Below are 19,388 nucleotides of genomic sequence, written 5' to 3'. Positions count from 1 at the left end.
ATGACGACGACCCCAGCTATGCTTTTTGCCTTCCCAGCCCCATTCTCGCTCACGTTATGCTGACCTACCTCCCAGAATTACATTTTTTTAATAAACTGCGCTGCATGGGGCCCTGTGTTCCAAAGACTCGTGTATGACGGAATTGTATTGCGCGTTGCGGATTAATTTCGACCACTTGGTGTTCCACGTGCAGATAATTCTCAGTTCACGAGCTTTTTCTTTTTTTTGTAGTTTTTCATCTCAGCTCATTAGGTTTGCTGCCGCCGCAGCCGGAAATTAACTCGTGACCGCGAGTTCAGCATCTAAACTCCATGGCCCCTCAGCACCTCTGGTGGGTGCGAATTTTTTCTCCACAAAGTAAACACACCACTGTAGGACAGACTCAGTCGTTCAGACCCAACCTTTATTGCTGCTGTACAGTGCAGGCTTTGCCAGAAGGTCTCTTCCTGGTGCTTCCTCGTGCCAGAGCTCGCGTAAGTCCCCTTGCGAAGCGAAGCCCATCACGTTACGACGAGTAGCTGATTGTGGCGGCCACGTATCGCTTCTCGCTCTCTTGGTGCGCAAGTTGAAGCAATGCGCACAGCTGCTCAGAGGGCTACGCAGAGAACACATGGTCGAACTCCTCACGCATGCGGTTCTGGCGTTCCTTCATCATGCGCTCGCAAATGAGGCCCATTTGGAAGTTGATGAAAGGAGCATGGCCCTGATGGGCAGGTGGCAAGTCTTCCTCCATGGAGGCCTGCCGAGGCAGCGAACCCACGGGACCTTCCGGAAGCCTAACACTGGCGGCGGCCCACTGGAGGCAAAGCTCCTGATGATGCTGTATCCACTGCATCTCCTCATGCATGTTGACCACTGGGACTCCGGCGCACGGTGAAGGATCCATTTGATGAGCCATTGCTGGAGCAGTCGGTGGGGTATCCGACGAAGGCGCTAGTCTTGGGCGCTTTGCTGATGCCTCGTCGAGTCCTTGCAGGTGATCCCAGCCGTGTGCTCGTTTCGATGGTCCGGCATCCATCTTGCAGCGATCCGCTTGACTCCAGAGGATTCCCTTCGCTGTCGAACTTCCAGAGGGCCCCAGAAACGTTCGAACGGGGACGAAGGCCACGCACCGCGCTCAGCGTTCGCTCGCGCAGAGATACGACACCTCGTCTTTCTTTCCACGAGACTCCGTGCGGCCGCGCGCTCTCTGTCTCGATGTCAATGCGGTGTCAGAACGGGCAAACCTTTCCCTTGATTGACTGAAAACTTTATTATTCCACCCAGCTGGGGTGCCGGCCTCTTACCCTACACGCAGGTCGGGGGGAGAGGACAAAGCTGTCCCCACGCGTTGAGGACGGTAAGTCTTCGCGGCCTCAACGGCCAGGGGGATTGCTCATCGCTGGTCGTCTTCAGCCTCGCTCTGGAGCAAGGCCTGCTATTGGATTGAATTGAATTGGATTGGATTAGAGCCAAGTTTATTTATGCCTGCAATTGGGCGCTCGCGCGCCCCGACGAGGGCCTACGTCATCTACGAAGTCGCCGTTACTCGGCGCGGGCCTCCCCTCGCCGTTGCCGGCTCGCTGGGTCCGTGCCTTTCGAGCGCCTCGAGGACCTGCTGGACGGCCCAGAGCTGATCGTCTCGGTCGTAGCTCTTCGCGGCTGCCTCGAGCCGCGGCGGGAGCGTTCTTGATTTTTCTTCTTCTGGATACTTAACGCAGTCCCACAAGATGTGCGTGTAGTCTGCGGTCTCCCTCCGGCAGACTCTGCACTTATCGGTCGGATATGCCTCGGGGTACATGCGATTCATCAGTCTCGGGGTCGGTAGCGATCCGGTCTGGAGCTGTCTCAGTACTACCGCCTCCGCTCGACTCAGCCTCGCGTGCGGGGGTGGGAGAGTCCTGCGAGCCAGGCGCTAGGCCTTCGTGATTTCATTGTAATCCGTCATGCGGTCTTTGGTTTCGAACCACGTCGGACAGTCTGTCGCCGGAGCGCGATTGGTTAGCGCTCACGCCGCTGCGTGTGCCGTCTCATTGTGTTTCTCATTGCGTTCCTACGCGTCGCCCGCGTGCGCCGGGATTCACTTGAGTCTTACTTTTCTTGTAGTTTGCCCGCTCGCAGTACGCCCTCAGCCTCCCTGCAGATTTGGCCTTTGGCGAAGTTTCGCACCGCCTGTCTTGAGTCACTCAGCACCTTGTGCCAGTCTGCGTCGGCGATGGCCAGGGCGATGGCTACCTCCTCCGCTTGTTCCGCTCTGGCGCTTCTCACGCTCGCTGCCGTCCTCATGGCGCCGGTTGACGCCTCTATGACGACTGCTGCGAAGGCGTTTCGTTGGTATTCGGCCGCGTCCACTTATCGCGCGTGTTCGTCGTTGGCATGCTGGTCGATGAGAGCCTTGGCCCTCGCCGCTCTTCTTCCCTTGTTGAACTCGGGATTCATGCTCTTCGGACTTCTTCAGGGACTGGGAGCTTCATCTCCACCTCGTTCGAGCGTCCAATTCCCTGATCGTCCAGTATCTTCCTCCCGGCTTTGGTCATGGACAGCCGCTCCAGTTGAGAAGTCTGTTGCGCTTCGGCTATTTTTTCGAGCATATTGTGTATTCCGAGGCCCAGCTCCGTCTTGTACGCTCTTCTGCAGCACATTGATATTTACGTTCGTGTTGCAGCCATCTGTGGTAGGCTGCAACGTACGCGAAGTGGCTGATGACGAAGGATTGGACGAGCCTAATTAGGCTCTCCTCTCTCATGCCAGCCTTCCGGGAAGTGACTCGTTTGAGGAGACGAATCGCGTTGGCGGGTGGTTTCGCCGTTCCTTCCGTGCTTTTCGATGACCATGCCTAGGATCCTAATTTTGCCGACCTCGGGGATCGCGTTGCCGCATTTAGTTACGATTCTGATTTTTTTTTTCCATTTTTGCGTATTCTGGTCTTGCCTCTGCTGTTTTTGGTAGGTGGGAGTATGAGAAGCTCCGATTTGCTCGGCGAACATCTCAGTCCGGTGCCTTCCAGCTGGTATTTTAGTGCGTTGACAGCGGCTTGCAGCGCGCCCTCGATGTGGGCGTCGCTGCCACTGGTCACCCACAGCGTGATATCGTCCGCGTAGATGGTATGCCTGACGTCTTCGATGTCCCCGAACTTTTCGGCCACTCCGATCATTACCAGGTTGAACAGCATTGGCGAAATGACCGATCCCTGCGGTGTGCCGGTGCTCCCGAGCTTCTTGCGTCTGTAGGTCGCCTGCTCGTAGCTCGACGGTCCTGTCCGTGAGGAAGTCCTTGATGTAGTTGTAGGATCTTTCGCCCATGTTGAGCTTGGAGACTTGGGGTAGAATCACCGAGTGTTTCACCTTATCGAAGGCGCTCTGCAGGTTGAGCCCTAGGATTGCTGTCTATGTTTTCTTGTTCTTCGTTGTGAACCAACATGACCAAGGAAACATTTACAGCGCGCGTTTATAGAACTCCAGATGCATACCGAAAGCTTTAGGAGCCGTCTGTGCCTAACGGCGTATAGAAGAAATGTATTTGTGCAACGTTCTTCAGACGTAAGGTTATGTCCAAGAAGCTTAAGGATCTTGTTCTAACAGCTATCGGACTTAGTATAATGCACACAAAAGGTAATGAATCATGTAAACGCACGCCTCCGCTGTGCCCACGTATTTGCTGCGCAATACTTTGAACTGGAACCTGGTCTCCAGGTGACAGCGCGGCATGCTCCCATGGAGGCGCTTATAGATGCGGATCGATTAGTAGAGGATGGGATAGCCAATCAAGCTCAAGTCCTCTGGTCTTTCTGGGCATGGCTGACCCCTACACCAGAGTTACATCTCACCTTATTCTCATCCGATCTTCCAGACACTTCAGCCGCTCTCTCTCTGCTCTCAAAAGAAAAACAAAAGTTGCTTCCACGCTGTACATATTCATACATTTGCAGACTTCGGGTTTTCTGGTCTCATGCAGAGCCCTCCATCAACGCCATGATTGCAGAACGCTTTTCATTATAGTTGTGAACTGTGCCTTTGGTTGCATAGGGCGTCGATTATGCGACGTGAAAGATCCCGTAATGACGTGTCCGGTGACCGACTTTGCAAGACATAACCTTCAACGGCAAATATTTGGTTTTATTTCTCAACTATTTATAGCCATCGGCTTATAAAATTCCCGGAAAAATTGAAGTGCTAAGGCAACAGGGGTTATCTTAAGACGCAATTCAAGATTTCGAAATTTGGTCGCCACCGATAATGTTCCGCGACACTCCTGTGAACAAACATAACTGTACCATTTCTTAAAGGACAGCTCCTGTTGCAGCATGGCGCTCCTTGCTCCCGCATTTACCTGCTTGTCCAAACATACAAAATAACTGACAAAGTTTCACTGAATCACACAAAAGAATGTTTATTCATTCCTGCCACAGCAAAAAAAAAGAAGTTACAATGCACACAGCTCTACATTTTCATGCTTTGACTTAGAACAGGTTCATACACCAAAAGAAAAAAAAAACACTGTTCCGACACTTGGCCACTCCAGAAAAGAAGTTCGTTCAAACAATCGACACCTTTCGATCGAGGAGCTCGATGTTTCTTGCGTTTTACATCGGAGAGCCGAACATGTTCTTTGTGAGCGGAGGAAGAAGGAAAAGGAACTGGCGAAGGAACTCTTGTTTAGAAAAAAAGTAAAGTAAGGAAGGAGGCTGGAAAACCACTGACGGGAAACATGACTGTAGCATGCAGTCGTTCAACTCTCTTGTCGATCTCTGCTGTTGTTATTTGCAGCCCAATACAGACAGTGCTGCTTTAGTGTTTCCTTTAGTGTTTCCATCGAGCGCACAACTGATGCATATTCCCGTCCGAGTCCTCTTCAAATATGGCACCCGTGGCCAGGTTACGACATGTAGCTGGGCTCGCACCCCTGAAGTTTTTTCTCGATTTGCTCGAGAGTGAATTTAACAAATGCATCGTGCTGTTCGGCCAGCAAGGTAGACAGAATGCGGTCGTACTCCTGACGTACCAAGTTTTCGCGATCCCTCCAGATGTTCTCGCAAATGTTCGCCACTTGGCGGTAGGTGAACATGGGCTGGTCTGGACGCACCGGAGGCTTGACGTCGCCAGCGCCGGCGCCCTCGGACGAGGTGCCGGCACGTGGGCAACCTTCCGGTGGGCTGCAGTTGTCTTGAGGCTCCGGGTAGCTACTCTGCTGGCTTTGCTGCAGCTGCCACAATCCTTCAGGGGCCTGACCTGATGCCTCGCCTGAAAGCAGCTGTGCTGGCATGTCGCCGCACGGCGAAGGATAGATCTCATCAGCCATTGTTGAAGCAGTTGATGGAGCACCCAGGTAATCGACACGTCGTCGTTTCGCCGGTATGTCGTCCGAAATGTCCATTCTCGGGGCAGGTGCTGGTGCCTGGCGATGTGTCAGGCACATCCTCTTCGCTGGTATTTCGTCCGCCTGGCCCGGGGGATCCCAGTACAGGGTTCGCTTGGGTGCCCAAGAAGCCATTTCTTGCTGCGACATGCCTAAGTGCAAGTGAGTCCCTCCCGTGGCGGCGGTCTGAAGAGGCAGCTTGCGGGACAACTGGAGAAGCGGCGCAAGGCCTGCGAACGACTTCGACGTGCAGCGTGCAGAGCTTGCCCGTCGTCTTTGTCGTATCTGCACGCGGCGTCGTCCTTTTCCATCGAATCACCGTGTCAGCCTGTATAAACCCGTTGCAATAATTATACTGTCTTATCAGATGTGAGCCATCATCACCGTTTTTTTTTTACATATCAGAATGGGACGTTTGTAAGCCTCATGAGAAGGTTTTCGTGTAAAACTGCCCTCATCTAAATCGGATCATTCAATAATCCGTGTATTAATTACAGTGCGTGCGTCCGTCGATGTTGGTGGAAAGAAAAAGTGGTAGCGCCTTATATAAATCTTCTTCCTTATTAAATCAAAAGTTAAAGTAAGAACAGCGCACATGATGACCATGAAGAACAGGCCGGCGACTTGAAAGAGAGAGGGAAAAAGAATGAAAAAAATGACGAGAACGTTTTTTTGTGTACGCTTGACGTTTTGCGTAGTAGCAGTAATTCATTGCGTTCATTAGGAAAGGAAAAATGAAATGGAAAGGGCCCCAGTAATATGACTGTCTCACCTTTCGGTTGACAAGTTAACTGTCCTGCGGTCACGGAGAAGATAAAAAAAAGGATTTGTAAGAAGAGACAGGAAATACTGGAATAAATGGATAGAAGTACAAAGAGAATAAGTGGCCATAAAGAAAAATAAGTATTTATTAGCACGTAAGAAAACTTATGGTATAAAAGAACGAGCATAAAGAATCGCGTGAACAGCACTAGAAAACTTTACAGGGACACTTGAATCACACACCAAAACACGTGTACACTATCGCGTTGAGATGCTCAACCATCCAGCGTTGTTATGCGCACTACCAGGCCAATCTCCTCCAGAAAGTCGCTAGGCTGGCGTATATGCCCTCTCGCGAGTCCACCTCCTGCCCTCCATCGGTAACAGCGGAGTGGTATCAGTGCAGCGAGGCCCAGGCCCCTGAAACTGGCACCGCGCGATGGAGCAGCAAGTGTGGTCTCGTAAGCAGCACAATCGGGGTAGGCACTAGCCCGACTCGGCTCGCTACTTCTCGCCAGTCCGTTTCCAGCGGATGCCAGTCCACACACACCTGATGAGCAGCCTGAATCAGGACGGCGCGTTGATGGCATGCTTAAGCCTGCGGACGTAGTGGGCCTCGGTGGGTTCTCGGTGGGGACGCGAGCGCCTTGAAGGTGGACGACTAGCTGAAGACCATCCAAACGGGAAAAGGAAAAACCACGAGACTCCTGCGGCTCCCTTATTTCAGTTTCTGCGAACAGCAGTCATGAGCCCCCGATTCCTGGATACGTTTAGAGTATGTACCATCATCTCATGAATAGCACCCGGGTTATCTAGGGAAAGATCATTATTTGCCGCAGGCCGAATTCCCGCGAACTACAGGCAAACGCTAAGAGGTTCCCCCGCCACGTAAAGAAACATGCAGCAAAACAGGCGTATGGATGTCCGCAGCGGCATCCATTTCAAGGACGACGTGTGAGACACGCCTGGTTAGCTTCCGCGAGGTGACCTTTAGCGAGTACCAAGCAACAGGCCTCCATGACACCGCCGCGGAGGTGCTGTCATTGAGGTACCCTAACGATATAATTATTGGTCGACCTCCCATATAGTGGGTATGCGCCACTCTTGGAGGGAAATAAGATAAAATCATATTGAAACAACAATGACGGCGACAGCGGCAAGCAGCAACAGAATATCGTCGGCATTTGTCACCGTCAAATGCAAATGCGTCTGTTCGCTATAGCGCAAAGCGCATACAGTATTGTATCTGAGGAAACTGATGTTGTTTCTTATTTAGATGTAGAAGCATAAGAAGGTAGGCGCATCAGAGCCGGCTATACCAAAATCCCAGATTCGTTACGCAAAGAAAAGAAAAAAGAAAAAGGTAGACATTTTCAAAAGACACGATACACACACGAACGCAGACGCACAAAGATTGTCTCGTCTACAGGAACCAGCACCAAAAGGCACAGTCCAGTAACTATATCTTGGTCACAGGAGTGAAGGAGTCCACACAAGTTTATTCAAATATGCATACAAGGACAACACCACCACGAGATCAGCTCGTTAAAGAAGAACCACAATGCAAAAGACAAAATAGTATTGTCACTTATTGGCAGTCAAAAAGATTCATCATCATCATCATCATCATCATCATCATCATCATCATCATCATCATAATCATAAACCTGGTTACGCCCACTCAGGGCAAAGGCCCCTCCCGTAATTCTCCAACTACCCCAGTTATGTACTAATTGTGGCCCTGTTGTCCCTGCAAACTTCTTAATCTCATCCGCCCATTTAACTTTCTGCCGCCCCCTGCTACGCTTTCCTTCCCTTGGAATCCAGTCCGTAACCCTCAATGACCATCGGTTATCTTGCCTCCTCATTACATGCCCTGCCCATGCCCATTTCTTTTCTTGATTTCAGCTAAGATGTCATTAACTCGCGTTTGTTCCCTGACCCAATCTGCTCTTTTCTTATCCCTTAACGTTACCCCATATCATTCTTCATTCCGTAGCTCCTCGCGTCGTCCTCAATTTAAGTGGAACAGTTTTCGGAAGCCCCCAGGTTTCTGCCCCGTACATGAGTACTGGTAAGACACAGCTGTTACACGCTTTTCTCTTGAGTGATAATGACAACCTGCTGTTCATGATCTGAGAATGCCTGCCAAACGCACTCTAGCCCATTCTTATTCTTCTCATTATTTCAGTCTCATGATCCGGATCCGCAGTCACTACCTGTCCTAAGTAGATGTGTTCTCTTACCACTTCCAGGGCCTCGCTACCTATCGTAAACTGCTGTTCTCTTCCAAAACTGTTAACCATTACTTTAGTTTTCTGCAGATTATTTTTAGACCCACCCTTCTGCTTTGCCTCTCCAGGTCATTGTAGTTGGTCCCCTGAGTTACTAAGCAAGGCAACATCATCAGCGAATCGCAAGTTACTAAGGTATTCTCCATTAACTCTTATCCCCAATTCTTCCCAATCCAGGTCTCTGAATACCTCCTGTAAACACGTTGTGAATAGCATTGGAAAGATCGTATCTCCCTGCCTGACGCCTTTCTTTATTGCGATTTTGTTGCTTTCTTTATGGAGGACCACGGTGGCTGTGGGGGAGCTATAGATATATTTCACTATTGTTACATACGGCTCGTCTACACACTGAATCCGTAATGCCTCCAGGACTGCTGAGGTTTCGACAGAATCAAACGCTTTCTCGTAATCAATGAAAGCTATATATAAGGGTTGGTTATATTCCGCACATTTCTCTATCACCTGATTGATAGTGTGAATATGATCTATTGTTGAGTAGCCTTTACGGAATCCTGCCTGGTCCTTCGCTTGACAGAAGTCTAAGGTTTTCCTGGTTCTATTTGCGATTACCTTAGTAAATAGTTTGTAGGCAACGGACAGTAAGCTGATCGGTCTATAATTTTTCAAGTCTTTGGCATCCCCTTTCTTATGGATTAGGATTATGTTAGCGTTCTTCCAAGATTCCGGAACGCTCGAGGTCATGAGGCATTGCGTATACAGGGTGGCCAGTTTCTCTAGAACAATCTGCCCACCATCCTTCAACAAATCTGCTGTTACCTGATCCTCCCCAGCTGCCTTCCCCCTTTGCATATCTCCCAAGGCTTTCTTTACTTCTTCCAGCGTTACCTGTGGGATTTCGAATTCCTCTAGACTATTTTCTCTTCCATTATCGTCGTGGGTGCCACTGGTACTGTATAAATCTCTACAGAACTCCTCAGCCACTTGAACTATCTCATCCATATTAGTAATGATATTGCCGGCTTTGTCTCTTAACGCATACATCTGATTCTTGCCAATTTCTAGTTTCTTGTTTACTGTTTTTAGGCTTCCTCCGTTCCTGAGAGCATGTTCAATTCTATCCATATTGTACTCCTTATGTCAGTTGTCTTACGCTTTTTGATTAACTTCGAAAGTTCTGCCAGTTCTATTCTAGCTATAGGGTTAGAGGCTTTCATACATTGGCGTTTCTTGATCAGATCTTTCGTCTCCTGCGATAGTTTACTGGTATCCTGCCTAACGGAGTTACCACCGACTTCCATTGCACACTCCTTAATGATGCCCACAATAGTGTCGTTCATTGCTTTAACACTAAGGTCCTCTTCCTGAGTTAAAGCCGAATACCTGTTCTGTAGCTTGATCTGGAATTCCTCTATTTTCCCACTTACCGCTAACTCATTGATCGGCTTCTTATGTACCAGTTTCTTCCGTTCCCTCCTCAGGTCTAGGCTAATTCGAGTTCTTACCATCCTGTGGTCACTACAGCGCACCTTGCCGAGCACGTCCACATCTTGTATGATGCCAGGGTTAGCGCAGAGTATGAAGTCTATTTCATGTCTAGTCTCGCCGTTCGGGCTCCTCCACGTCCACTTTCGGCTATCCCGCTTGCGGAAGAAGGTATTTATTATCCTCATATTATTCTGTTCCGCAAACTCTACTAATAACTCTCCCTGCTATTCCTAGTGCCTATGCCATATTCCCCCACGGCCTTGTCTCCAGCCTGCTTCTTGCCTACTTTGGCATTAAAGTCGCCCATTAGTATAGTGTATTCAGTTTTCACTCTACCCATCGCCGATTCCACGTCTTCATAGAAGCTTTCGACTTCCTGCATGGTCATCATGACTGGATGTAGGGGCGTAGACCTGTACAATCTTCATTTTGTACCTCTTATTAAGTTTCACAACAAGACCTGCCACCCTCTCCTTAATGCTACAGAATTCCTGTATGTTACCAGCTATATTCTTATTAATCAGGAATCCGACTCCTAGTTCTCTTCTCTCCGCTAAGCCCCGGTAGCACAGGACGTGCCCGCTTTTTAGCACTGTATATGCTTCTTTTGGCCTCCTAACTTCACTGAGCCCTATTATATCCCATTTACTGCCCTCTAATTCCTCCAATAGCACTGCTAGACTCGCCTCACTAGATAACGTTCTTGCGTTAAACGTTGCCAGGTTCATATTCCAATGGCGGCCTGTCCGGAGCCAGTGATTCTTAGCACCCTCTGCTGCGTCGCAGGTCTGACCGCCGCCGTGGTCAGTTGCTTCGCAGCTGCTGGGGACTGAGGGCCAGGGTTCACTATACTATACGTCCAGTATATAGTAGGAATGAAAGAAAAAGGGTCTATTTGGTATTAGTTACACGGCTCCAGTTACGGAAGACCACTCCATGCAGGTGCATGTTAAATGTCCGAGTTCACATCAGGACACGTCGCCCTACTGCACGAAAGGTATCCGCTTTTAAACCGTTGTCTTCCCTTGGCGACTCGACTAGGGAATCTGATTACTGTATCGCGGCCAATCACAATAATCGAATCGGTTGCAATACCCCGCCCAGGATATCGCATCGTTCAGCAGCACTCTCACATCCGATGCAATCCTACCTTAGCAGCCCTCCTACCTCCGCGTCATTCCTACCTAAGCAGCCTTCCTACCTTAGCTGCAATCCTACCTTAACGTCATTCCTACCTCCCGGTGGTATGGAATGTGTGACAGGATAGCACGTTGCGAGTCCAAGGTCGGCGCCGTTCTTCGGTAGCATCTGACGTTGACCTTTTTCATCATTAGTTCAGGCGGGCACGTGGTGGTATGGGAGCTTTTTGTGGAGCTGTCGGCAGTCGGTGTCAACGCTGCGTTGATTTCTGTCTATGCGCGGATGGATGGATGGGGTTGCCTCGTGGCAACGGTCTAATTAATGCCATTGGCCGTGTTGAGACGTAACAGCACTGAGCTCTTAAATCTAATAAACGGTGGCCATTGCATACTAATCCGCAATTAACCTGCTGCCGCAAGAATTTAATAGGACAGCTTTACACTGATAATTCAAGGGTGCTCGATTGGTGTTGTAGGTTATATTAGAAAACAGGTGAAGGGATAAAGGAGGAGGGGGAGAGGAGGGTGTGCGTGGAGGCAAAGAGGAGAACAATAGATCAAGGGGTGAGGGAGAAAATGTTAAGGGTGACGAGAAGGTGGGCGCAAGCGATTACGTCAGCGTCACGTGATAGCGCGTCTTCCCAGGCAGAAGCCGGTTATTAGAAAGTTTGTTGGGCGTCCGTAACCAATCATGTATGCAACGCGCGAGGTCGTGCGCACGTAGCGAAGCGCACACGCACGAAACGGCAATAGTTGGCCGGACGCAGAAGTTGAGAAGAGGATTGCTGACTTGCACGCGCAGGAGCCGGTTGTGTTACTCAGTGCCAGCTTCTGAAACTGTGTAGCTATTATCAGCCACCACGAAGTCCAACCACAAGCTACAGTCATATCGTCGACAAGAACCATATCGAAAAATGCGCTCTCGTGGACACTCGAGAACACGCGAGAACGTCCCGCAAAGCCCGCAGAGCCTGCAGCGGACGCTGCGTAGCTTTTTAAAAGACGCGGGCGCACGCAAGAGACCTTGCATGCACCTGCTTAATTCGCAATGCGCGCTGTCCCCTCCGCGGGTTTCCTGCATACGCAGAGCTGCCGCAGATGCGGCGGAGAGGCTGCGTCGCCAGGACAGCACGGAAACGTCGGGCTTCAGAAAGGCACAAGCGAGGCGCCGCTCGCTTGAAAGTCGCTGGGGCATCGATACGAAGTAAAAAGAAAAAGAAGACAGATAAACGACGCTGAAAATTTTCACTGACGATTACGATACTCCCTAATGCGAATTTCGAGCGCAACTGCTTAGGTGTTTTGAGTTCGCGATATATTGTGGCAAAGAATTTGATTCTGAAGGACAGTGTGTTCTCGGCGGCGGCGCTGAGCCTCTGCTCAGGCAGTTCGTTTAGCAGCAGCGGCAGGCGAAGCATTTCCACCGGTTGCGTCTCTCATTGGTCTGAAAGAAAGCGTGAACAGCGGAACGCGTGATTCGCGCGCGCCGAGTTTCAACACGTGAAGCTATAAGGGAACAAGTCGACGAAATGCTGCGCGACGACATTATCCAGCCGTCGAAAAGCCCGTGGGCATCTCCTTTTGTCCTGGTGAAGAAAAAGGACGGGGCCCTACGTGTCTGCGTCGATGATCGTTGACTGAACAAGATCACGAAGAAAGACGTATTCCCCTTTCCACGGATAGACGATGCGTTGGATCAGCTCTGCAACGCTAAATACTTCTCGTCTATGGAGCTCAAGTCTGGCTACTGGCAAATAGAAGTCGACGAGAGAGATCGCGAAAAGACCGCCTTCATCACGCCAGATGGCCTCTACGAGTTCAAGGTCATGCCATTCGGACTGTGCTCGGCGCCTGCAACGTTCCAGAGCGTCATGGACATGGTGTTAGCAGGATTGAAGTGGCAGACGTGTCTTGTTTACTTGGATGACGTCGTCGTCTTCGCCGGAAATTTCGACGATCACCTTAGGCGGCTTGCGACAGTACTAGAGGCCATCAAATCATCAGGGCTCACTCTGAAGCCGGAAAAGTGCCGCTTCGCTTACGATGAGCTTCTATTCCTAGGCCACGTCATCAGCAAATCCGGAGTACGGCCCGACCCGCAGAAAACAGCTGCCATCGCACAGTTCCCGCAGCCTATCGACAAGAAGGCAGTGCGTACAGTGCGGACATTCCTTGGCATGTGTGCCTACTACAGGCGCTTTATCAAGGACTTTTCACGCAGCGCTGAGCCGCTAACGCATCTAGCCAAATCTTGTCTTGTTCAAGTGGCAAACGCCGCAGGCCGACGCATTTGAAGAACTAAAACGACGTATGCAGTCGCCGCCGGTAGTTGCACATTTCGACGAAGACGCCGATGCCGAAATCCACACTGACGCCCGTAGCCTAGGCCTCGGTGCCGTCCTAGTCCAGAAGAAAGACGGACATGAACGAGTGATATCTTATGCTAGCCGGTCGCTGTCAAACGCGGAAGGCAATTATTCTACGACTGAAAAGGAATGCCTCGCCATAATTTGGGCTACAGCAAAATTCCGCCCTTTCTTATATGGCAGGCCATTCAAAGTCGTCAGCGACCATCACGCGTTGTGTTGGCTAGCTAACTTAAAAAACCCTTCAGGACGGCTGGCGAGGTGGAGCCTCAGACTGCAAGAATATGACCTCACGGTAATCTATCACGCGCCCCATCGATCCCCCGGCGCAAGACGACGAGGTTGACGACGCCTTCTTCGGAATAATAAGCGCGGAAGACTTCACTAAACAGCAACGAGCAGACTCGGAGCTAAAATGCCTCGTCGAGTATTTGGAAGGGAACGCCGACGTAGTACCTAAGGCATTTAAGCGCGTATTGTGTTCGTTCACGATACAAAACAACCTGCTCGTAAATAACTTCTCACTAGTCCGCGCCAGCTACCTTCTTGTTTCGTCAGCGCTGCAGCCAGAAGTACTGCACGCCCTTCATGACGATCCAACCGCTGGGCATCTCGGATTCTCCCGATTGCTGTCGAGGATACAGGAAAGGTATTACTGGCCGCGTCTGACCGCCGACGTCGCCTGTTACGTCAAGACATGCCGAAACTGTCAGCTACGCAAGACACCACCGACAAGGCCAGCAGGATTACTACAGCCAATCGAGCCTCCTTGCCGACCGTTTCAGCAGATTGGGATGGACTTGAGACCCTTTCCGACGTCAACATCCGGAAGTAAGTGGATCGTTGTGGCGACGGACTACCTCACCCGCTTCGCTGAAACTAAAGCTCTGCCAAAAGGTACCGCAGCCGAAGTGGTGAAATTCTTCGTTGAGAAATCCTGCTGTGACATGGCGCCCCAGAAGTCCTCATCACCGACAGAGGAACGGCCTTTACAACGGAGCTCATCCAAACCATTCTGCAGTACAGTCAGGCAAGGCACAGGAGGACAACTGCCTACCACCCACAGACGAATGGTCTTACGGAGCGCCTGAATAAGACCCTCGCTGACATTCTAGCAATGTACGTCGACGTCGAACACAAGACCTGGGATGCCGTCCTGCCGTACGTAACATTCGCTTACAACACGGCGATGCAAGAAACAAGACAGATCACGCCGTTTAAGCTGGTTTACGGCAGGAACCCGACGACGACGCTCGACGCCATGCTGCCGCACGTCACTGACGAAGAGAATCTTGACGTCGCTACCGATCTCCAACGCGCCGAAGAAGCCCGACAGCTCGCCCGCCTACGGATCAAGAACCAGCAGCGTACCGACAGCCGACACTACAACCTCCGACGACGCTTCGTTGAGTACCAGCCCGGCGACCGTGTTTGGGTTTGGACCCCGATACGCCGACGAGGACTGAGTGAGAAACTATTGCGACGCTATTTCGGGCCCTACAAGGTCAGTCGTCGTATTGACGCACTGGACTATGAGGTCGTGCCAGACGGCATTTTGCGTTCACAGCGGCGCCGCGCACGATCTGAAGTGGTCCACGTGGTGCATCTTAAACCATTTCACGGATGCTGACGAACATCCTTATTATACCCGCCGTGGTTGCTCAATGGCTATGGTGTTAGGCTGCTGAGCACGAGGTCGCGGGATCGAATCCCAGCCACGGCGGCCGCATTTCGATGGGGGCGAAATGCGAAAACACCCGTGGGGGTACTTATATTTAGGTGCACGTTAAAGAACCCCAGGTGGTTGAAATTTCCGGAGTCCTCCACTACGGCGTGCCTCATAATTAGAAAGTCGTTTTGGCACGTAAAACTCCATAATTTAACTTCCTTATTTTGTTGTTCTCGTTGCTGCGGGTGTTTTTCTTTATTACTTTCGTTTGCAGCATCGAGTCGATGCCTTTTAAGAGGGGGGTATTGACACGTGTACTTGTTTGTCTCTATCGGGCGACACGTTTCACCGCCTAACAAATGTTATCGCACAGCGCAGGACGTGCCTGCATGTATCGGAAGTTTCTTAAATGTTATCGATGCTTCCATCCGCTGTCTGTGACCGAACCTTGTGTAATCTCATTGCATGTGTGCGCGACGTGAATAATGTAGAACTTTGTGGAAGGCACGCGGGTCCCAGCGATTACTGTGGAACATTCGACGACTGGTGTATAAAAACCGACGCGCTTGACCCGCTGATCAGATTTTCGACGATCGCCGACTTCGTTCGCCGCTGTCGACGTTCTTTGAGTGTAGCCTGTTTTGAGGGCACAAGTTCGCCCAATAAAACGCTAGTTTCGTCTTTCCCAGTTTGGCTGCTTTCTTCACCGTCACTACCACGTGACAATATGCTGCCTTAAATGTCCAAAAATAATGCAGTAGGCGTGTTTCCACAGACCAATTCCTCTTCAATTGATGAGAACAATGACATTATCAATTGTGGACCTATTTTGTAGGAAGCCACTCATTTCCTCCAGGTAAACTTTTGTAGTTTCCAGGAGCCAATTTGTTTGTTTGTGAATCATTTTTTTTCGAATAGCTTTCCTACGCAGCTTAAGCAGAGATATGGGTCTGAAGGAGGCGTAATTTGTCGGCTGCTTTCCTGGCTTCAATATAGGAATAACTTTCACAAGCTTCCATTCCGTAGGAACCTCCCCAGTTATCCATGAGGCGTTGTAGTACTCCAGAAGGCGTAGGCGAGATGTGTGGCATAGATTTGCGAGCGCTTCATAATTCACACCGTCATGGCCAGCTGATGAACACTTGTTTACGCCGCCTATTGCTGCCGTAAGCTCTTCGATTGTGAATGGCAATTCTAAGTCAGTAAGGGTAGCTCGAGGTGGACTAGGCTCATGACTTGCAATTTGCCGAGAAGGGTGTGCCCCGTTGGAAAGGAGCCTGCAGTACTGCTCTGCCACCTCTTTCAGGGATGCGCGCTCATCTAATGAGAGGGCGATAAAGGGATAAAGCTGTTGCGGCTCTTAGCGAATGCCTCTGACGACTCGCCAGATTTTGCTCAGCGGTTGTCGTATGTCCAGTGTCCCACAAAAGTCCCTCCACCTATTTCAGTTCAGCTTGGGGAGGTAACGTCGTATATGTCTTTGTGCCCATCGACAACGTCTGATGTCTTCGATATTCTTAGTAAACGTAGAGCCTTCCTTACGGCACTCCTTCGAATGGCACATAACCTTTCGAATTCCTCGTCGTTAGTAGGTACATTACAATGCTTAGTAGCAGAGCGGGTGCTTTGTTTGAGGTAATGAGCTATTGTCGGTATTAATTCTGCATTCGTAGTCGAGGCTGTGATCCCTTTGTCTACGGCTGCTGTGTAAGCTTCCCAGTCTACCGACTTTAGTTTCACTTTTCTGGGCGACGTCCGAAAATGAAGGGCAGAGATTAGGATCGAGTAGTGATCGCTACCTCGAGTCTCGAAATCTGTACACCATCCGAACATAGGGGCCACTTGACTTGATGCGAATGTGACGTCAATGCAGCTAACAGTCTTCGGATTTTTCAGGTGTGTTATGCTGCCATCGTTCAAGGGCTCTATATTGTATTTTGCAAGAAGCTTCGCCAGCTTAACACCCCGAGCCTTTTACGCGAACCTAACCTAACGTTAACCTAACCCAACGTGGCCGAGACGCAGACAGAAATCCGCACGGCGTAACCGCTGTCAGAATACGCCGCGCCACCCTAACGCATTTTACGCTAACGTAACCTAACCTAAGGTAACCTAAACCTAATCTAAACCTCAGCTAAGCTAACCTTACGGGGGCTAGACGCAGAGCCAGTAATCCTCACGGCGTGACCCCAGGCAGTGGCGTTCAATCGCGGTTGCTAAGACGTTGGGCGTTTATTTCACTCAAAGAGGACAACTCAAAAATGCTCCTGAAAAGTCGCGGACAGCAGCATACGAAAAGCCTACCAGGAGCGAAGATACTGCACCACCGAGCCTCTACTATACGGCCCCTACTGCTCCCCCGGAAAATTCTGTTTTTCTTTTGTTTTTGTTGTTTGAGAAAGAGCACCGTGAGGGGTAAGAAAGGTTTAGTCCGGCATGACTGACTCAGCACCAGTGCCGCAAGCGTGAGAAAGTCTGTCCGGCGTACCTTCAAACACAGCGATCACCGAATGGGGCCTCCGTGCCCACTGCCTCACCGCGCGGGCAGCCAGCATCGGAGCGTAAACTCGACCCCACTCCGCAATGCACGCATGTCTAGGAGACAATCGCATACAACACGCGCTAAGAGACTTCCCCGTAGTGCCTAGGCATACTCATATATTCAAGGAGCAAAAGCCCGCTGATTTTCTCTCACACACGCTCGTACTCGCGCCTGCGCACAAACGGCTGGCGATCCCTCATATGAACGTCTCGTCCTATGCCGCCTGTCGATACATGCGTCCTTGGCGTAATTGTTTCAATATCGGGCTTGTGTAATTTGCCGTCGTGTGTTCACATCTTGTCTTCTGGCTATATTAATTGTATTTATTGAATTATTTATGACAGAGAACCTAATTTGCAATGATGTGTTTACGAAGTGAAGAAGCCGTTTGAATTAAGCCTTAAAAGGACGAAGTTTAGGCGAATACATCATTCTCATGCAAGCTGAATCATCTTCCTTGGTTCTTTTTTCTGTGAGCCCGCTTACAACTTCGAAAGACTAACGCCAGAGTTAATTATTGTATGAAACTCTATTCTGTACATTTACTTTATGGCTAGGAACGAGCGAGAGGGGCAACGGTGTTTGTTTATGTCTTTCATTTCTTTTGCCAGGCCCATGGCGAACGAGCTTCGGTCGAAGCCTGGTGGTGGCACGAGCACGTGGAGCTTATTCGAAGAAGCGTACAACTGGCGGCACGCGCAGCCGCGTTGCTTCCGTTCCGTGTGTCTCGGCATCCAGGCTGCCGCTGCGAAGCAAGACCCAGTGCCAACGTCGCACCACTTCAAGGAGTACGTGTCTACTGCAGCCATAGATTGCACCATGAGTGATCGACGACCACCGGGTGAGCAGCTGGCTTTCCCGAACATCTTCACCGAAGGCGATTGTCAGCATGACACAATGTTTGGTACGGGGCCGGCATCGCGGTGGCAGCTTGAGCCTGGGGCGGCGTATGAGCCTGACGCTGTTCCAGGGTCAAAATTTGAGATGGCTAGCACGCAGACTGGCGCCGGCGGCTGCCTTCGAACAGGGACCAGTCAATTACACGGACGACCCGCGACAGTTTCCGCAGAAAGCTACCTTCAACATGGCGCACCACACTGCCGATCGCTGCGCATGAACTTCACGTCCCTTCTTTGTGATCCCGTTTTTGCTGCTTCTTCCGTGGATCATATAGAACCTCTTCATGCGTTCCTGTGCTGTCCCCTCTCCCATTAATGGTGCCTCGAATATCGTCTGAAGCAGCGTGATGAGTGCTTTGGACTGATTTACGGTGCCAAGGTCCTTCCAGAAAACTTCAAGATAAGCATTTTTTTATGCCTTGTTACTGCTTCCTTTGAATGAGAAAAGGGAAGGACAATGCCTTTTTGCGCATACCTAGCCAATATTTCACGATGTTCTTGTGTTCCATTTTATTTGGCTGACAGCTAGATGTGTGAACTTGAAAGTGTGCAGTGCAACCTCGCGAGAGGCGAGTGGAGCCAGACAAGTGTGCTGTGAATTTGCCGTTTCTTCTCAAGACCGTATCCTGGAATGTTTACGTGGTTCAAATAAATTTGTTAACTGCGTGGGCTTAGGTACGGACTAATATGCTTGATTACGCACTGTGCTGCGTCTTTCATCGATAACAAAACTTTGACCCCTCTTTCTTCGAATAATGTAAACCAGAGAAACCTGCTTTTGAGGAAAGCAGCAACCACACGTATTTCCGTCGTATTGTCGGCGTAGCACCCCTTGTAGTCAGCTACTTTTAGACAGTAACTACTTAACTGTTAAGGAAGGAGTTCAGTTTCCAAGAATTATTTTATTTCGCAAGAGCATGCTTGACCTACGACAAAG

General features: G+C 50.3%; 2 protein-coding genes and 1 long non-coding RNA gene across 3 annotated transcripts; 1 reads left to right on the top strand and 2 right to left on the bottom strand.

Annotated features, from left to right (window-relative positions):
• Nucleotides 1-595: 595 nt before the first annotated feature.
• Nucleotides 596-1,018, bottom strand: LOC135901210 (akirin-2-like). Its single transcript, XM_065430888.1, has one exon. It carries the CDS (start codon nucleotides 1,016-1,018, stop codon nucleotides 596-598), a length of 423 nt encoding a protein of 140 aa, XP_065286960.1.
• A 3,334-nt stretch (nucleotides 1,019-4,352) lies between these two features.
• Nucleotides 4,353-5,633, bottom strand: LOC135901283 (akirin-2-like). The gene has a single exon (XM_065431023.1). The coding sequence runs from the start codon at nucleotides 5,482-5,484 to the stop codon at nucleotides 4,855-4,857; it is 630 nt and encodes a 209-aa protein (XP_065287095.1). The 5' UTR covers nucleotides 5,485-5,633; the 3' UTR covers nucleotides 4,353-4,854.
• A 12,159-nt stretch (nucleotides 5,634-17,792) lies between these two features.
• On the top strand, nucleotides 17,793-19,120 carry LOC135901284 (uncharacterized). The gene is made up of 2 exons (XR_010564081.1): nucleotides 17,793-18,071; nucleotides 18,164-19,120. It is a non-coding gene; the product is annotated as an uncharacterized lncRNA (long non-coding RNA).
• Nucleotides 19,121-19,388: the final 268 nt, after the last annotated feature.

Source organism: Dermacentor albipictus, chromosome 1 (assembly GCF_038994185.2).
Source record: "Dermacentor albipictus isolate Rhodes 1998 colony chromosome 1, USDA_Dalb.pri_finalv2, whole genome shotgun sequence".
Lineage (NCBI taxonomy): Eukaryota > Metazoa > Arthropoda > Arachnida > Ixodida > Ixodidae > Dermacentor > Dermacentor albipictus.
Note: the sequence above shows the minus strand (reverse complement) of the source record. Positions and strands in the feature narration are given on the sequence as shown.

Bases quoted from the DNA above. Each gene is read 5' to 3' on its own strand.
- LOC135901210 (XM_065430888.1), bottom strand. From the start codon at position 1,018: ATGGATGCCGGACCATCGAAACGAGCACACGGCTGGGATCACCTGCAA.
- LOC135901283 (XM_065431023.1), bottom strand. From the start codon at position 5,484: ATGTCGCAGCAAGAAATGGCTTCTTGGGCACCCAAGCGAACCCTGTAC.